We start from the raw sequence: 16,444 nt of genomic DNA on the forward strand, positions 1-16,444 counted from the left end.
AGTTGCTGATTATACTTAAGGAAGCACAGTGGACAAAGAAGGATGAATTATACATTCTACTTATACACAAATGGAAGTGAGTACCTTATATAAAGGGGAAAATAATGTGTTATTCTTTTTTATTGTGAAAATGGTTTTCCAATGTTTCAAATATACAAGCAGAATTGTTTGTTTGCCAATAAATATAATAAATTGAAGCAGAAGTTCAAAAATTAACAGCCACAATAGTTTATTTACAATTGAACTCTTTATAAGATATTTACAAGACAACCAATTTTACACATCAGAAATGGTATCAAAAGTTATGAATTACAACACAGACAACAATATGAAATGGGCATAAAACAAAGCTGAAGTAGACAGACAAGCAATTTTTTTTAATTTATTAACACTAGCTTAAACTTTGTTAAAGAAAAACAAACAACTATGTTTTAAGAGAACTGCAGGGCCTTCAGTTGAAGATTGAATTCACAGTGTTGTATCCCATGTAGGGAAAAATAAGACTAATTTTCCCCCCACACTCTAACACACTGTAATTTTGCACTTGGAACTTTGCTAATCTACTGTCCAACCTCCTTCTCAACAAAGTCAAATCAAAGGAGAATTAACCTAGAAGAGGGGACAATAAAATAAGAGGTCCTCAGGGAGAGAGAGAACCAAGGAAGTAGAATCTACTTAAGTCTGGCCAGATAGCACCTTGTGGATTCTTCTCAGTCTACTTCAAGTCAGAAACTGGGGAGTCCCCTGGGTAGGGCACAAACATAATGGTTAAATTTGCTAACTCATACCCAAAATTAGAAATCCGACACATGCTGAAATCAAGAAGAAACTGAGAGGGATTAAAGAACAAAGTCAAGAGACACTGATTAGGTCTTTTTTCTTTTCAGACACGTTATGAAGAAATATAACATAGGTAAGAATAAGAAAACTGAACAGCCTGCCACATTAAAATGATGGAGAACAAAGAAAATCTGGCCCAGTTTTTCTAGAAATCTCCTTCTTAAGGTGTGAGATGAGAGCCCCTAGTGGAATTAAGTCCTATTTCTCTCTACATCCTTGCTGCAATGAAGTTTACAGCAGGTTCCCTTATAGAGAGCCCACTCTCCTAAGCAGATGGAGTTACAAATGAAAACCCATAGCCACACACACACACACACACACACACACAAAAGGAGAAATAAGAGCAGCAAGATCATCCAAGAATACCACATGTGCTGCCAGAATAATTCCTTTAAAAGTCAAATCCAGGAAGCACAGATCAACATCTCACAAAAAGCTTTAGCAGTGGGAGGCCCCTGAGGAACTTTTCTTCTCTTCCCACAATGGTATCCCATTCTCTCTCGTGCTCCACTGATGGGCCAGCCACACACCCTACATACCTTGGCTTCTCCTCTAAAAGTGCTAATAATCTGGGGACATATTCTCTTTAAGGATAAAAGCCCCTACCTTCTAGGAGATTAGACCCCTACTTGTTTTCACACAATAGTCCTGAAGACTAAAGAAAGGCAATTCCTATATATTTGAGACCAGAGGTCTTGGCTCTATTTTCCTTTCAGATAGTTAATAGAGATCTTACACTGAGACCAAAGTGGCCTGGGAGTGCTATCCTGATATTTTAACAAAACAGGGGAGGAGAGAGGACCAAGATGGTACACATACAAATTATTTTTACAAAGTGAATGGAGAAGCTCATTAGGTACATCTGTTTGTTTCAAGATGTAGGCATTTGCCAGCCAAAGGAAGCACCTATTTCCACACACTCCCCCTACCCTCCCTAAGTCTCTATCCCACCACCAAGAGCTCAGCTAAAAGGATGAAGCCCAATGAAGGAATACTTGAGAAGTGATGTGATACAAGGACATTTATACAGGTTTTGGCATGCCATCCCAAATGCTAACTGCTTTTGTTTACAGCTGTAACTTGTTCTGAAACTAACCATCCCCACTTTCTTTTCCAAAGATTTTGTTTTTTGAGGGGTAAAGAAATTCAGTTACCCATTAACTGAAAAAATAATCACAGCCAAACATCCCTTCCCACATGACTGTATCACAGAATAGTTTTAAGAGAACAACTATCTTTTCAGACAGTTATCTACCAACTCTCCGACGTCTTTTCTACTCTGTGAAGATGGCTTGCTTCATCGCTTCACTTGTCATTCCTCTTCCGGTCCTAAAGCTCATGGTGAGGTTGTTTGTTTTAGGGTTAAAAATCACTATACCCACTATAAGGAGGGTGTACCAGGGTGAGAAGAGTGCCATGCAGGCACAGCTCTAAAGGAAGGGGTTGCTTCATCTTCCACATGTCTAATGAAGAGAGCCCTTTTACCCTTTTAACATAGGCAAATGTATAGAAACAGACCCCTGAAACTTCTCAATCTGCCATCCTCTAGCTTTAGCTTGAGAGCCCATTTCCCAAAAAAGGGAAAAGAAATCCCAATCACCCTCCATAACTCACAATTAGCCGAATGAAAGAGTTTTTGTGAAATCAGAGTGATGAAAACAAAGTCAAGGGAGTATGAAAGGGTATTATCAGCGAGTGATAACATATGTGAGGACAAAGGTCACATATACAGGTCTCTGCCACTCTCAGGAATGGCATGCTACAACTATCTGAAGACAGGGTTCTTGCCAGCACAGCTATTTCCTACACGTCCGGTGAGGTGTTTGCTTCTTCTGGATCTCCAATCTGCATCGGCTACGCTCATCCAACCAGGGTAGCTCAAAATTCCTGGCAAAAAAGGATGAGGAAATCAACTTGCAAGACTAGAAGGGATTCAGTGTGGACATGATACCAACTACAGAAAAGTCACTGTGTCCCTTACCACTCCTATCCCTGACTAGTTTGGAGTGTCTTTCCTGCCTCAAAGCCAGATCAACTGTGTACCATTAAAGTGATGGAATCATCTATTTCTAACTCAAAAAGCAATCCTTCTAATTATTGGCTTAGGAATCTCATTACAAAAGCTAGTTGCCCAGGTAGCCTCATTTCTGTCAAAGACCCATGGCTATCCCTAAGCCACCTGGTTGCACCTCATATCTAGGCTTCCATGAAGTCTGAAAGGAATGTGCAGGTTACCTGGAATGGGAGAAAAAAAATGTATACTTACTGTGGAGTTAATTTTGGTAATGGTCGTCCAAATGCTACAACAGGCAAGAAGGGGGTAATCATCAAACTTTCAACTATGGGAGAAAGTCAAACGAGAGCTTATTAGTAATACAGATGGGAAATGTCTAGAAGCTATATCTGCTCCAAAATACATTTCATTCATTCAGAGCAAGTTGTACCCTGGAGCCTTGCACCCTCCTCCTCCTTTGAAAAACCTACTCTTGGCTGGGCGCAGTGGCTCACGCTTGTAATCCCAGCACTTTGGGAGGCCGAGGCGGGCGGATCACGAGGTCAGGAGATCGAGACCACGGTGAAACCCCATCTCTACTAAAAATACAAAAAAATTAGCTGGGCGTGGTGGCGGGCGCCTGTAGTCCCAGCTACTCGGAGAGGCTGAGGCAGGAGAATGGCGTGAACCCGGGAGGCGGAGCTTGCAGTGAGCCGAGATTGCGCCACTGCACTCCAGCCTGGGAGACAGAGCAAGACTCTGTCTCAAAAAAAAAAGAAAGAAAAACCTACTCTTTTAGATGGACACAACTTACCATCATCTGGCTCAGGGAAAAATGAGGTAACCTCAGGCTCAGATTCCTGAATTCCTTTCTTTTTATACATTCTGAGCTGCAGTCGCTGTAAAATTCTTTGTTCCCTGATCCTCTGAATATCCCATCTGGGAAAAACAAACCAAACAAAACAAACAAACCCAACATTACTGTTTACCCAAAACCTGCTCTATAAAAGCAACTCACACAATCCAGATGCTAGGAAGACCCTTGCTGACTACTCTAGACAGGGTAAAGAGAAACGACTGCCTGGTTAAGGGAGAGCTGTTTAGGTCTACCGTCTAGATCATGTGTTGATGTTCCACAGAAAGTAGAATTGAGGAAGGTCATACACAAAAAGAGGCCAAACATGTTTACCTACAACAACTACCATTTCCAACTAAGATATTCAACCAACTGGGAAGCCAGTAATGTAAGAGTGTTAAGCACTCCAAGATTCTCCACAGCATGAAAAAGGGAGGTCAGGTTCCCTGATCCTCTGTCCTAGGTCCTAGGGCTCAGTTGTTTCCAGGATGGACATCTCTGGCCTCACCTTTTCCTTCTCTTCTCATCCAGCTCCAGTTTTGCATGCCGCTTTGAAAACACACTGTCATCCAGGTTCTGTGTAAAGAAAAGCAGCTGATAAGCTATTTATCACCATATATTAGTTACACACGTATACTAATTTCCAGCTTCCGGGAATGTAAAATCTTTCACCTTCCGGTTCTACCTGAGTCTGTGGGTTCCATGGACAGTATGGGAACCTCCTGGTAACAGAATCAACAAAACACATACTCCTTTCCCCATCCACATCCTTTTAGAATCTCCATATTTCAAAATCATTTTCATAACTTTCCAAGGTAAACATCACATCAAACTAAAACCCCCAGACTGTCATAAACCCTCCCCGCCTCCATACTTTGTAAGAGTCTGACTTTAAAATAATCGAAACTTCAAGAGTCAAATGAGCTTGGAATATATAATTTTATGGCTGAGGGGTACATGCTTTTTTTTTTTTTTTTTGTAATAGAGTCTCACTCTGTTACCCAGGCTGGAGTGCACTGGTGCAATCTTGACTCGCTGCAACCTCCGCCTCCCGGGTTCAAGCAATTCTCCCTGTCTCAGCCTCCCGAGTAGCTGGGATTACAGGCGTGCACCACCACACCCAGCTAGTTTTTTTATTTTTAGTAGAGATGGGGTTTCACCACATTGGCCAGGCTGATCTCTAACTCCTGACCTCAGGTGATCCACCTGTCTCAGCTTCCCAAAGTGCTGGGATTATAGGCGTGAGCCACCACACCCAGCCCTAACTTTTCTACTTAGCATAAAATCTACCTTTGTTTTAAACATTACCTAGCTATTTAGTTTTTAATAAATCACTTAACTACTCTAGACCTGTTTTTTTAATCTATAAAATGAAGGAGCTGGACTAGATAATTTATCAAGTTTCTGTCTGGCCTTAAAATTATTCAATTCATCCATAGTACTATGACATTTTCCAGTTATACCCTCATGTTCTATTTAATCTCTTACTCTCTTCAATTGAGTGCTCTTGGTTACCTACCTCCAAAAGGTCTGAAGGATTTGGGTCCCTTAGAGGCTCTACTGAGTGGTCCCTCCAAGAAGGAACTGAAAAAAAAGAGAGAGAAAAAGAAAGGGAGGAGGGGTGGAACCACCCTTAAATCCAAAGTCGCACAACTATTCACTAGGATAAGAGGTCTCTCCCCAGAAGAGACAAAGTTACCAAGTGATAGGAATCCATTCTATGGCCTCCCTGAAGCCATATTCAGTGTCCTTGCTATGGTATAAAAGAACCTAAAATGCCATTGCAGTCTGCCAAACTCAGGATCACAAAAACCCTAAACCAATACCTGACAATTCATATAATGATGCTATAGCAGTTCCTGAAAAACAACTGAAATTTGTTGTCATTTTGAAGTCTATAGTAGTGTGATCAACCATACACCAAGAAATCTCACTCTCCCACATCCAGTGGATGGGGAATGCAGCTCCCAACCATCCACCATCCCACCAACCCCCACCCCAGGCCCAGCCAGCACAATTCCTATTCTACTCACCAGCCAAGACTGAAGTTTCTCCTGCAACACTTGATGGCATCAGACACCCTAAATAATGCAGGAAAGAAGAATAATCTCAGTGTAAAAAGAAAAAAAGCCCATACCCCAAATGGAGGAAAGGATCATCACTGAAGTTCTCACTAGGAAGCCATTTTGTTTTTTGAGTTGTTCTTTTGAGAATTTCTCTCTGGGGGAGGGGAAGAGGGAACAACAGACAAAAGAAAAGAAAATAAGCCCACCACTTTTTTTTTTTACACTGAGACGACTTCTTTTCTTCATTATTTAGGGTGGTTTCCCTGCAACAGTTGATGGCCAAGGATATCAAACCTTAAACTCAGAACATGGCAGGTGAGTAAAAGTTGACCCTATTTTTCAAATAAAAGATCAGTGTTCTCAAAACTTACATATGTAGTCTTCTTAAACAGCTCCCTCCTCCCTCCAAACAAACTACCTTGCTGGTCCAGCCTGAACAACATGCACAAAGACTTTGGCTCCCCTAGAACAAGCCATTGAGCCTTCCTCTTGAGATAGGGGCATCAAGAATAAGGATTCACATGTTTATTCACAACTCAGGCTCCTCAAGGCGCTGGGATCTCCCCAGTCAGACTCCTTTGTTTCACTATGCCCACAATCTCAGAGGTGTTTGAAATTGTCTGTACTAGGGAAGACAGGATTTTCAAAAATAGCCAGTCACACAGAACAGCTCTGGACCAAGCCATTACCCAATCCCGGATGGGAAGTTGCTTCATGTTTCTCTTAAGTTGTTACGCAGCATTGCCATGGCAGCAAAAGAGGTTAACCATTAAGGAAGAACCTGTTCAACTGACTGAACCAACAAAAATCTGAACCTAGATCAGGATCCTGATCTATCTCATGTACACAAATGTGAGGCCTAATAGAGGTTAGATCATTAAGACGACTAATCTAGCTTTCCCACTTAATTTTGTCACCAGAACAGCCAAACAAAGCCTGGAGAACGCTCTTGTCTCACTGGAATGGATTTCTATCCCCATCCTGCTAGGCAAGACACAGTGGTAGAAACTTGGGACTGTGGCTCTATCCTAGAAGGCCTCCCCAACCATTACCCCAGAGTAACCGCAGTGACTGACATAGACTAATATTACATGATTGAAGGCACATTCCAGTTACTGGTTGATGTAGAAGATAGGGGAGCATCTCTGTGTGGAAGCCATGAAGAAAAAAAAAAGGGAATGAAGACCAAGGTCCCACATCCCACACCCTCCCCAAGCAGCTCAGATATCCCAAGATAGTCCTTATTGTTTGAAAAATAGTTTGTAGACCATTTTATTTAAATATATGAACAACCAATGGGCTACTGCAATCCAAGTAAACTCTTCACATTTTAGAACCTTTGTGAAGTATAGTAAGATAAAGTAAGACTGTTGGTCTTTGGCAGATTCCTCCTGCCCCCCAGACAGGGACATAGATATACAGATAAATATTTATATAGTTAAAGAGCGGAGGCCCAGGTGAAAATTCCCCACCCCAAGCTGGCTCCCCAACCCAAAAATTACCATTGGCCCCTGAGAACACCCAAAGACCACCCTCCCAGATTTCACACAATATCAATTGCAGGAACAGTCGTGCATGGCAAAGTATAGTTCTATGCATTTCACAGCACAGAAAACCCTTCTTTCAGAGGGCATGCAAGTTGCCGGAGATTACACCCCCAAGTCTGGTGCTCTTGTGATGAGCAACTTACTGGCAAACACATCTCCCAGTGTTGTAAGCAGGCAAATACATTGAGCACATTTTGCTGTAATTCCATCTATTTGCAATGCCTGCACAGTGTCTGTCTCTGGCTGTTAACTTACTCATTCTTGACAGAACTCTGCTTTATTGATTGCACTTTTTTAAAAATGCCAAAGGCATTTTCACACTTGTTAGCTTGACCGCCACCACTAGGGTATAAGAGCAAGTGTTCTCTATGCCTTACTTGCTACAGTCTCCTCCTTCTTTGGAGAGGATTCCCGTAATGGTAACGGTGATGGGGGAGGCTGGTGCCAACGACACAAATACATTTCTGTGGTGGAAAGGTACGGCAAATCTTCTATCTCACTTGAGAAGGCTTTCTCCTTGGGATGGGTGCTGGGTCCCTTTTGGGGAGTGGAGAGTCTTGGTGGGGTGTCCACTGAAGACCGGGGCTTTTCTGGGGTTTCTTGGCTCCTCAATTCACGTTTACAAACAGTTTCAGATAAGGAACCACATGGTTCCTCTTTAATAGGAGAGTGCTTAGGAGTTTTTGTTTTGACTTTTGAAAATTCAGGAGCCAGCTTTTTAACAGGAGTCTTTCTTTCTGTACTTCCAAATGGGGATTTCCTATTAGATAGGGAAGAAAACATTATAAAATTTATTGACACTTGAATAAAATCTAATTTGAACACATTCTGGAGCAAAAGAATAAGCTGGTTCTTTTGCCCCAAAATGACAAGTACTCAGGTACCTAAATGTCTGGTGCTCATTTAGCAGTCATGAGCAGAACAGCCCAGGCTTAGCAGTATATAAAAGAGGCCCATAGTAAATGTTTTTGTTTTGTTTTGTTTTGTTTTGTTTTTGAGACAGAGTCTTGCTCGGTCACCCAGGCTGGAGTGCAGTGGCATGATCTCGGCTCACTGCAATCTCTGCCTCCCGGGTTCAAGCAATTCTCCTACCTCAGCCTCCTGAGTAGCTGGGATTACAGGCATACACCACCATGCCTGGTTAATTTTTTTTGTATTTTTAGTAAAGTCAGGGTTTCACCATATTGGTCAGGCTGGTCTCAAATACCTGACCTCAGGTGATCCACCCACCTAGGCCTCCCAAAGTGCTGGGATTACCGGCATGAGCCACCTGCACCTGGCCAGTAAATGTTGAACAAGGAGTTTCCATGCTTAAGAATATTCAAGGTCCACCAGACGCAGTGGCTCACGCCTGTAATCCCAGCACTTTGGAAGGCCAATGCAGGCGGATCACTTGAGGTCAAGAGTTCGAGACCAGCCTGGTTAATATGGTGAAACCCCGTCTCTACTAAAAAAAAAAAATACAAAAATTAGTCAGGCTTGGTGGCACATGCCTGTAATCCTAGCTACTTGAGAGGCTGAGGCAGGAGAATCGCTTGACCCTGGGAGGCAGAGGTTGCAGTGAGCTGAGATCATGCCACTGCACTCCAGCCTGGGCGACAAAGTGAGACTCTGTCTCAAAAAAAAAAAAACAAAAAGAATATTCAAGGTCCTTTAGCCAACATTAGGTACCACTACAACCCACATTAGGTGCACCTATTTCTTGTAACCTAGAGATCAGTCTCTTTCCTTCCCCCCCCCAACCCTGTACCACATTAATTATAACCTTTATTTCCTTTTTCTTACTGTCTGCTGGCATTCTCTAGCCTCTTTCTTCTTCCCTTCTTCCCCTACCACATCCCAAGAAAGTCATCTCCCTTCTTCTTTACCAACCTAAATTTTAATACTTTTTTGGAATCTCACTCCGTCACCCAGGGTGGAGTGCAATGGCGCGATCTCTGCTTACTGCAACCTCCACCTCCTGGGTTCAAGCAATTCTCCTGCTTCAGCCTCCGGAGTAGCTGAGACTACAGGTGTGTGCCACCACGCCCGGCTAATTTTTCTATTTTTAGTAGAGACAGGGTTTCACTGTGTTAGCCAGGATGGTCTCCATCTCCTGACCTCGTGATCCACTTGCCTCGGCCTCCCAAAGTGCTGGGATTACAGGCGTGAGCCACCACACCCGGCTATACTTCTTTTTCAAGACTGATTTCTACTTAAAGTTTCACAGTTCTAACCCAGGATAATTTTTAATATCCCTGAATCTTACAAAACTTAGTTTAATGTCTGTAATCCCAGCACTTTGGGAGGCCGAGGTGGGAGGATCACTTGAGCCCAGGAGTTCGAGATCAGCCTGGGAAACAAAGTGAGAGCCTGTCTCTACAAAAACTAAAAAAAGTTAGCCCAACATGGTGGTGAGTGCCTATGGTCCTAGCTACATGGGAGGCTGAAGTAGGAGGATCACTTGAGCCCAAGAGGTGGAAGATGAAGTGAGCCATGTTGGCGACACTTGCACCCCAGCCTGGGTGACAGAGAGAGACCCTATCTCAAACAAACAAAAAACCTTAGTTTATATCAGGCGTTGTACATCTACGTATTTTACAGCATTTGCATTCTGAGTTTTCAAAATGTATGCCCATCCTTACAGTTGGGCTAATTTCTTTGAGTCCAAGGACAGTTCCATTTTACCTTTTTTTTTTTTTTTTCAATTGAGACAGGGTATCACTCCGTCACCCAGGCTGGAGTGCAGTGGTGCAGTAACAGCTCACTGTAGCCTCAACCTCCTGAGTAGCTGGGACTACAAGTGCATACCTCCAGGCCCGGCTAATTTTTGGATTTTTTGTAAAAATGAGGTCTCACTATGTTGCCCAGGCTGGTCTCAAACTCCTGGGCGCAAGCGATCCCTCCTTCCCCACTTTCCATACGTTCCATACTCCCCCACCTTGCCCTCTCAAAGGGATTACAGGCATGAGCCACCACGCCTGGCCTGTATTTTACTTTTCTACGTCTACCAGTGCACGACACAATGAAGGAATGTACCACTTCCTAACTTGAAGTGAACTGCTATAGTTTTCTTTAAGAAACTCAGCTGTCACACTTGTTGCCCATTCTCTTTATGATGTAAGCTGCATTCAATAATTATTACTGTGACCAAAATACTCCTAAACAGACTTTTACAGCCTGCATAAGAATGTTTCAAGATAGTTTCTCAGCATAGAAGACTTTTTTTTTTTTTTGACAGAGTCTCGCTCTCGTTGCCAGGCTGGAGTGCAGTGGAGCAATCTCGGCTCACTGCAACCTCTGCGTCCTGGGTTCAAGTGATTCTCCTGCCTCAGACTCCCGAGTAGCTCGGACTACAGGCGCTCGCCACCACGCCCGGCTAATTTTTTGTATTTTTAGTAGAGACGGGGTTTCACCGTGTTGGCCAGGATGGTCTCCATCTCTTGACCTCGTGATCCACCCGCCTCGGCCTCCCAAAGTGCTGGGATTACAGGTGTGAGCCACCACACCCGGCCCTCCGCATAGAAGACTTCTAAAGCAAGTTATGATTGCTATAAAACCAATTCATAAATCCCAATCTCCTACTCTCAATCACTAGTAACAAGGGTCCTCATCAAACAAAGTTATCAGCACACCTTTTATGTCCCTTTCCACTCCGCCCACATGAGAAAGGCTTGGGAGGCAGAGTCTGGGATGTCTCGGAAAGCTCCGGCTGGCACTCCAGTTTAATTTTCTCAGATAGCTCTGTTTCCTCTCTCTCTTCAGTTTCATAGCCCTGAAACAGCTTGTGCCTTTCTTTCTCGTTATCCTTCTTTACCAGCTGCATCCGCCTTTCCATACGTTCAATCCGAGCAAGGAGCTAAAAGAGAGTAGCAAAATGCAGACTTAACACATAAAAAATTAAACACACAGATACTTAACCCCATTTAGGAATCAGTATAGTCTTCTGCCTCTTTCTACGGACCACATCAACTCAACTTTTTAAATAGGCAGACATTAATCTGAACAGTTTTCCTTAAACAAAATAGAGAAGACGAGGTATACTGTTAAATTTTAAGGGCTAACCTAGATGGGAAGAGGCATGGGGGAATTTGTAGTTCATTGTTCTGTAGGGAGATCCTCTCCACTGGGAGGGGCCATAACATGCCTTTTAATGGCATGGTCTCTGCTACTGCTACCTGTGTGGCTCCAAGTTAGTTTGGGAGTTTCCAGAATTAATTATATACATTTTTTGTTTGTTTGCTTTTGTTTTTGTTTTGAGATGGAGTTTTGCTCTTGTTGCCCAGGCTGGATTGCAATGGCTCACTGCAATCTCCGCCTCCGTGCCTCAGCCTCCCGAGTAGCTGGTATTTCAGGCGCCCGCCACCACACCAGGTAATTTTTGTATTTTTAGTAGAGACAGGGTTTCACCATGTTGGCCAGGATGGTCTCTATCTCTTGACCTCGTGATCCACCTGCCTAGGCATCCCAAAGTGCTGGGATTACAGGCGTGAGCCACCATGCCCAGCCTACATGATCTTTTAAGAGGCCCTAAGATTGTCCAAATTCTATCCTTTCTACTTCTACTCCAAAACTCTATACACAACAGCAAAGTGCAAACAGTATATTGAAAAGAAATTAAGAGCTCATACAGTGCCACCAGGAATGGCAGTGTTATTTGAAAGGGGTATGTGTGGGAGGGGGTACTTTTAAAACAATGAACATTTCATTTGGAAAATAGAAATCAGTACCCATAAATTCCAACAATCATGACATAAACACATTGCTTTGTAGTTGAGGTAACACAAAAAATTATACCTATTCATCTAAATATTTATTAAAATCAAAGTTCCTTTAGTTTTAGTTAAAAAGAAGAACTAAAAAACTAAACAGAAAATGGAACTCTATTAGTATTGAAAACTTTGTGTTAGTTTATTTTTGAGAAAAGGTGTTGTGCTACTTATACTCTATTACAAGAATTTTATCTGGGTTAGACAGTGATGTTAATGCTGCCTTCATTACATTCATTGCATAGATTTCAGACAAGGCCAAACAACAACTGGAATAAGTGAAACAAGCTTAAGTAATATTAAGATTGCAATACACAACAGAAGCAGTGAGTACCAAGTTCAGACTGACACTCTATCCTTAACTCACCCCACTTTTCCTGACTAGGAAAGCCTGCAAAGGGGCCATTACCTCAGGAACTGAGCAGAAACCTCCACAATCAGCAGAGAACCCCCCTATCAGCCATACTCTCATTTCATCTCCTTGTATATGTTTTGATTCACAGCCCTTAACCACTGTTTGTGGGTGACATTTCCTTGATTTTTTTCTCCTTCACTGGTCCGTCTTCCCACTCCCCCCATACAAGGATATGCTGTGTTGTAATTACGGTACCATCACACCCCTAGACTGCAGTACAGTCTGAGCAGTGCCACCTCCATGTTGAGTAACTTCCACAAATCAACACCATGAGATATTTTAATGAGACCTGCCCCAGCTCCCAATCCACCTTGCAGAATGCATTCTCCAATAAAACAGCCACCCGATGTGATTCATTTGGAAAGCAAACAAAATGAATAGCCGCCTGCTCCCTTGCTCAGCTCTTAGCGCACACGACGCCAGAGAGAAAGGAGAGAGGGAGAGATGAGGATGGCGGGGAGGGAGGGAGAGAGAGAGACAGAGAGAGAGAAAGGGAAAGAGAGAGGGAGGGAGGGAGGGAGGAAGAGGGAGGGAGAGAGGAAGAGAGAGACTGCTGCAGCCTGAACACAACAATTGTAGAAACCATGTTTATTTTTAGGCAGCTGTAAGGTATGCTAGCACAGTAATACCCCCCACCCCAGCTTCCCTCATATCTGAAGGAATATGCTTTAACGCGGAGATGCCCTTAACTACTGCTGCAGTAAAAACAAGCCTGTGTCGTCCAAGCTCCTCAGAAGTAAAGAAATAATAAACGACTTTCCTACTCCCTAAGATTCTAAAATAAGGATGGGGAGGTCTATTTAATACATTTAATAAGCTTACTTTCCCCTGATGCCCTAAAATCTTCCAGCTTCAAACACCATGCTTATGAAAGGGACCTGGTCAATGGGTCATGTATTAGAACTCAGGTTCCTATTAAAAGCTGTCTGAAATCAAAAGCAGTGATTCTCTTAATATCATTTAAGAAAACTAAAATAGGATTCCATGTAAATCACCTCTACCCCTGTGCCCACTAAAAGGCCTACTGCCCTCCTATCTAAAGATGCTGCAGCAGTGGTGAAAGCAACAGCTGCTTGCTACAGCCCACTCCTCCACCGTGCATTTCTAACGCAATAGCTCTTTAATTTAACCCTTCCATAAGGCCACAACACCTACACCCCACCCTTTCATTTTTAACCCCTCACAGATCACGTCTTTTCCCACTAAACGTCTTTCCCACACGTCTGGGGCTGTCATTTTAAATTAACCCTTTGGCACCTGAAACCCCTCCCCCTCCCCCTGGGAGGCTGCCCTTTAACCCTTCCCTCCAACCCAACGTGACTGTGAGCCTGGCTCCCAGAGACCCAGCGCCTAAGATACTCCTTTGCCGGTGGCCAACCTCCTTTACCCCTAACCCGGGGGTGCCTTAACCTCCTACAGCCCCCTTCCCCCGAGCATGCGCACAACTCGCTCCTCGGCCCGAATGCAGATTAACCCCTCCCGTACCGTGTCTCTCTCTGACTTCAGCTCCTCGATCTCCTTTTCCTTGGCCTGCAGCTGCTGCTGCTGCTGTTCGATGAGGTCCAATTGCAGCAGAAGGATCTGTTTGAGGCAGGCGGCCTGACTGGAGGCTCCCGAGCCGCCACCACCCCCGAGAGGGCTCTTCCTCATACTCTTCCATCTGCCCTCGCTGGCCGCCAGGGTCCCGGCGGTGGCGGTGGGCGCGAGGGGTGGCGGCCCGGGCAGAGGTAGTGGTGGGGGTCCCGCCGGGTCCGAGGCGGTGGCAGCGGGGGAGGCCGCCCCACCCTTGTCCCCAGCCCAGGGCGTAGGCTCTTTGGCCGCCGCCACGAGAGAGCCCGTCTGAATGGGCAGCACCGCCTGATACTTGGGCCGGGGGCTGCAGCCGGCTCCGGCGGGCTCCCCACCAATGCCGGCTTGCTTGGTGGCCGGGGGCGGACAGGGCAAGGGCACCGAACCGCCCCAGCTCTCTTCCTGCTGCCCGGGGGCCGCCCCGGCCGGGAGTAACAAGCCACGGCCCTTGCCGCCGCAGCCAGCCGGGGAAGGCGCGGGGCTCCCGCCCTGGGAAGAGGCCAGCGGGGGCCCCGGCTCCTTGAGCTTACGGTGCCGGGGGAGGAAGTGGGCTTCGGCCGCCCCGGGCTCGTCCTCGGGCCCGCCCAGCGCCGCAGCCCGCTCGTAGTCCAGTCGCTGCTCAGGGTTGCCGCCGGCAGGGGCCGCGGCCGCCTTGAACACCGCGGATCTCATGGTCATAGTGGTCCGGAGCAGCGCCGGGCACCGAGGCAGAGGAAGGGGTGGGGAAGGGGCGAGGTGCGGGGGGTCGAGGACTGAGGGGGGGAGGGGAGTTTGGCGGGCTCGCCTCAGCAGCGCGGCAGCAGGCCTCCGCTAGCGCGGCTCCTCCGGGGCCCGGGCGCCATCCGGCCGGCGTGCGGAGACGTGGAGGCCGCGGCTGAGGCCCGCCGCCGGCCCATGGGGGCCTCGCCGCCGCCTCTGCTGCCGCCGCCGCCGCCTTCGCCTCAGAGGCAGGAGCTCGCACCCAGCCGCCCCCGAGCTCATCCCCGGAGCTCGCTTCGGCCCCCCCTGGCCCGGCCGGGCCCGCCTCGTCTCCCCACCCCGCACCCCCCCTTCCCCGCCCCGGCCCCCCGCCCCGGAGCTCGCCTCAGCCGCCCCGAGCCTCCATTTCCCCCCCTCCTCCTCAGGAGGGGGTGGAGGGCTGGGTCCGCCCAAAGCCCTCCTACTCCGGGAGAGGGGGTCTGTCGCCTCTCCCGGGGGTCTCCGCGGCTTGGAGTCCCCCTCCCCCACAGTCACCCCCGGCGCCTCAGCGTTTCCCTTTAAAAAAACGGAGCCGCTCGTAGCCGCCACCGCCGCAGCCACCGCCGACCGGAGGACGCATGCGCGGGGAGGGGAGCGGGCGGGAGTGCACCGGCAGCCGAGAGGAGGGAGGCGGACCGCGCTATTGTGAAAGGGGCCGCAGCCGCCTCGAGGGGGGCAGGGAGGGGACCGCGGGGGCCGGGGGCCGGGGGCCGGCGAGGGGAGGCCGGGGCTGAGGGGCGAGGACCGAGGAGCGCGCGGAGGAGCGGGGTGAAGGTGGGCTGCCGAGGGAGGGGCGAGCCGGGGGAGGGTCAGGAGGGGGAAGAAGGGCGAGGGCGGCCGCGGGGAGAAGGGGAAAGCGGAGGCTCCCCGGGAAAAAGAAGCGCGAGAGAATGGAGTTGAGAGGAAGGAAGGAGGGTACAGGCGGCCTATGTGTGGCCTACGTGGGAGCGCCTGGAGCGCTCCACGTCCCCGGCCTGTGCCGGGCGGCCCCTTCCCCGGGCACCTTGGCAGTGCGCCTGGCCCAAGCCGGAGGGGCCCCGCGGCCCCGCACGCCTGCTGGACCAGTCAGGATCCAGGCTCCTCTTTGAGCCCGCGGGTGTTTCATGGGGGTGGAAGTCTAACCCCTCCACCCCCTCTCCTCCCCAGCAGTCCCACGCGGGTATGGGAGAGAATGAAGTTCTTTGTCTCTAAGGGATTCAAACCAGAAACGGAGGGACCTCTGGTTCCCAGAGGGAGGAAAATCCATGATGTCTGCTGCCCAGGGAGCTATTGCCACCGCCTCCTTGAGATGAAGTATTGCCAGCTACCAACAGTTCCTTTCCAACGGCCATCTTCCAGCCTTCTTAAACGACTCCTAGCATCTTCGGGAGGTTCCTGAAGGACTGAAGCAAAGGAAATCTCTGAAGGGATTTAGTCCTTGAAAGGGAGTAGGGATTCTTAGGGTGTTCTATGTTGAGCGCTTCTTCCTATCTCTCCAGCTTCATGTATGTGTGTCTTTATGTCCAAGCAATTGAGCCAACAAGTCCTCAGAATTCCTTGTGAAAAAAACTTTTTTTTTATTTTGAGACGGATTCTCACTCTGTCGCCCAGGCTGGAGTGCAGTGGTGCAATGTCAGCTCACCGCAACCTCCTCCTCCGGGGTTCAAGCTATTCTCCTGCCTCAGCCTCCCGA

At 47.2% G+C, this 16,444-nt stretch overlaps 1 protein-coding gene across 2 annotated transcripts; it reads right to left on the bottom strand.

The window, feature by feature from the left end:
* Positions 1–212: 212 nt before the first annotated feature.
* MSL1 (MSL complex subunit 1) lies at positions 213–15,347 on the bottom strand. 2 transcript variants are annotated; one of them, XM_003278262.3, is made up of 9 exons: positions 13,951–15,347; positions 10,917–11,140; positions 7,680–8,062; positions 5,723–5,770; positions 5,209–5,273; positions 4,198–4,265; positions 3,648–3,772; positions 3,107–3,179; positions 213–2,727 (listed from the first exon to the last, which is right to left on the bottom strand). In XM_003278262.3, exons 1-9 carry the CDS (start codon positions 14,710–14,712, stop codon positions 2,637–2,639), a joined length of 1,839 nt encoding a protein of 612 aa, XP_003278310.2. In that variant the 5' UTR covers positions 14,713–15,347; the 3' UTR covers positions 213–2,636. The 2 variants fall into 2 exon arrangements, with proteins under 2 accessions (XP_003278310.2, XP_030664127.1); XM_030808267.1 differs by lacking the exon at positions 5,723–5,770.
* Between the last annotated feature and the right edge of the window lie 1,097 nt (positions 15,348–16,444).

This window comes from Nomascus leucogenys, unplaced genomic scaffold (genome assembly GCF_006542625.1).
Source record: "Nomascus leucogenys isolate Asia unplaced genomic scaffold, Asia_NLE_v1 Super-Scaffold_285, whole genome shotgun sequence".
Taxonomy (NCBI): domain Eukaryota; kingdom Metazoa; phylum Chordata; class Mammalia; order Primates; family Hylobatidae; genus Nomascus; species Nomascus leucogenys.

Coding starts and splice junctions, on each gene's coding strand:
- MSL1 (XM_003278262.3), bottom strand. CDS start 14,712: ATGACCATGAGATCCGCGGTGTTCAAGGCGGCCGCGGCCCCTGCCGGC. Junction 8,063..10,916: donor AGTGGAAAGGGACATAAAAG/GTGTGCTGATAA, acceptor CCTATCTAATAG/GAAATCCCCATTTGGAAGTA. Junction 3,180..3,647: donor TTTCCCTGAGCCAGATGATG/GTAAGTTGTGTC, acceptor TTTCTCCCATAG/TTGAAAGTTTGATGATTACC.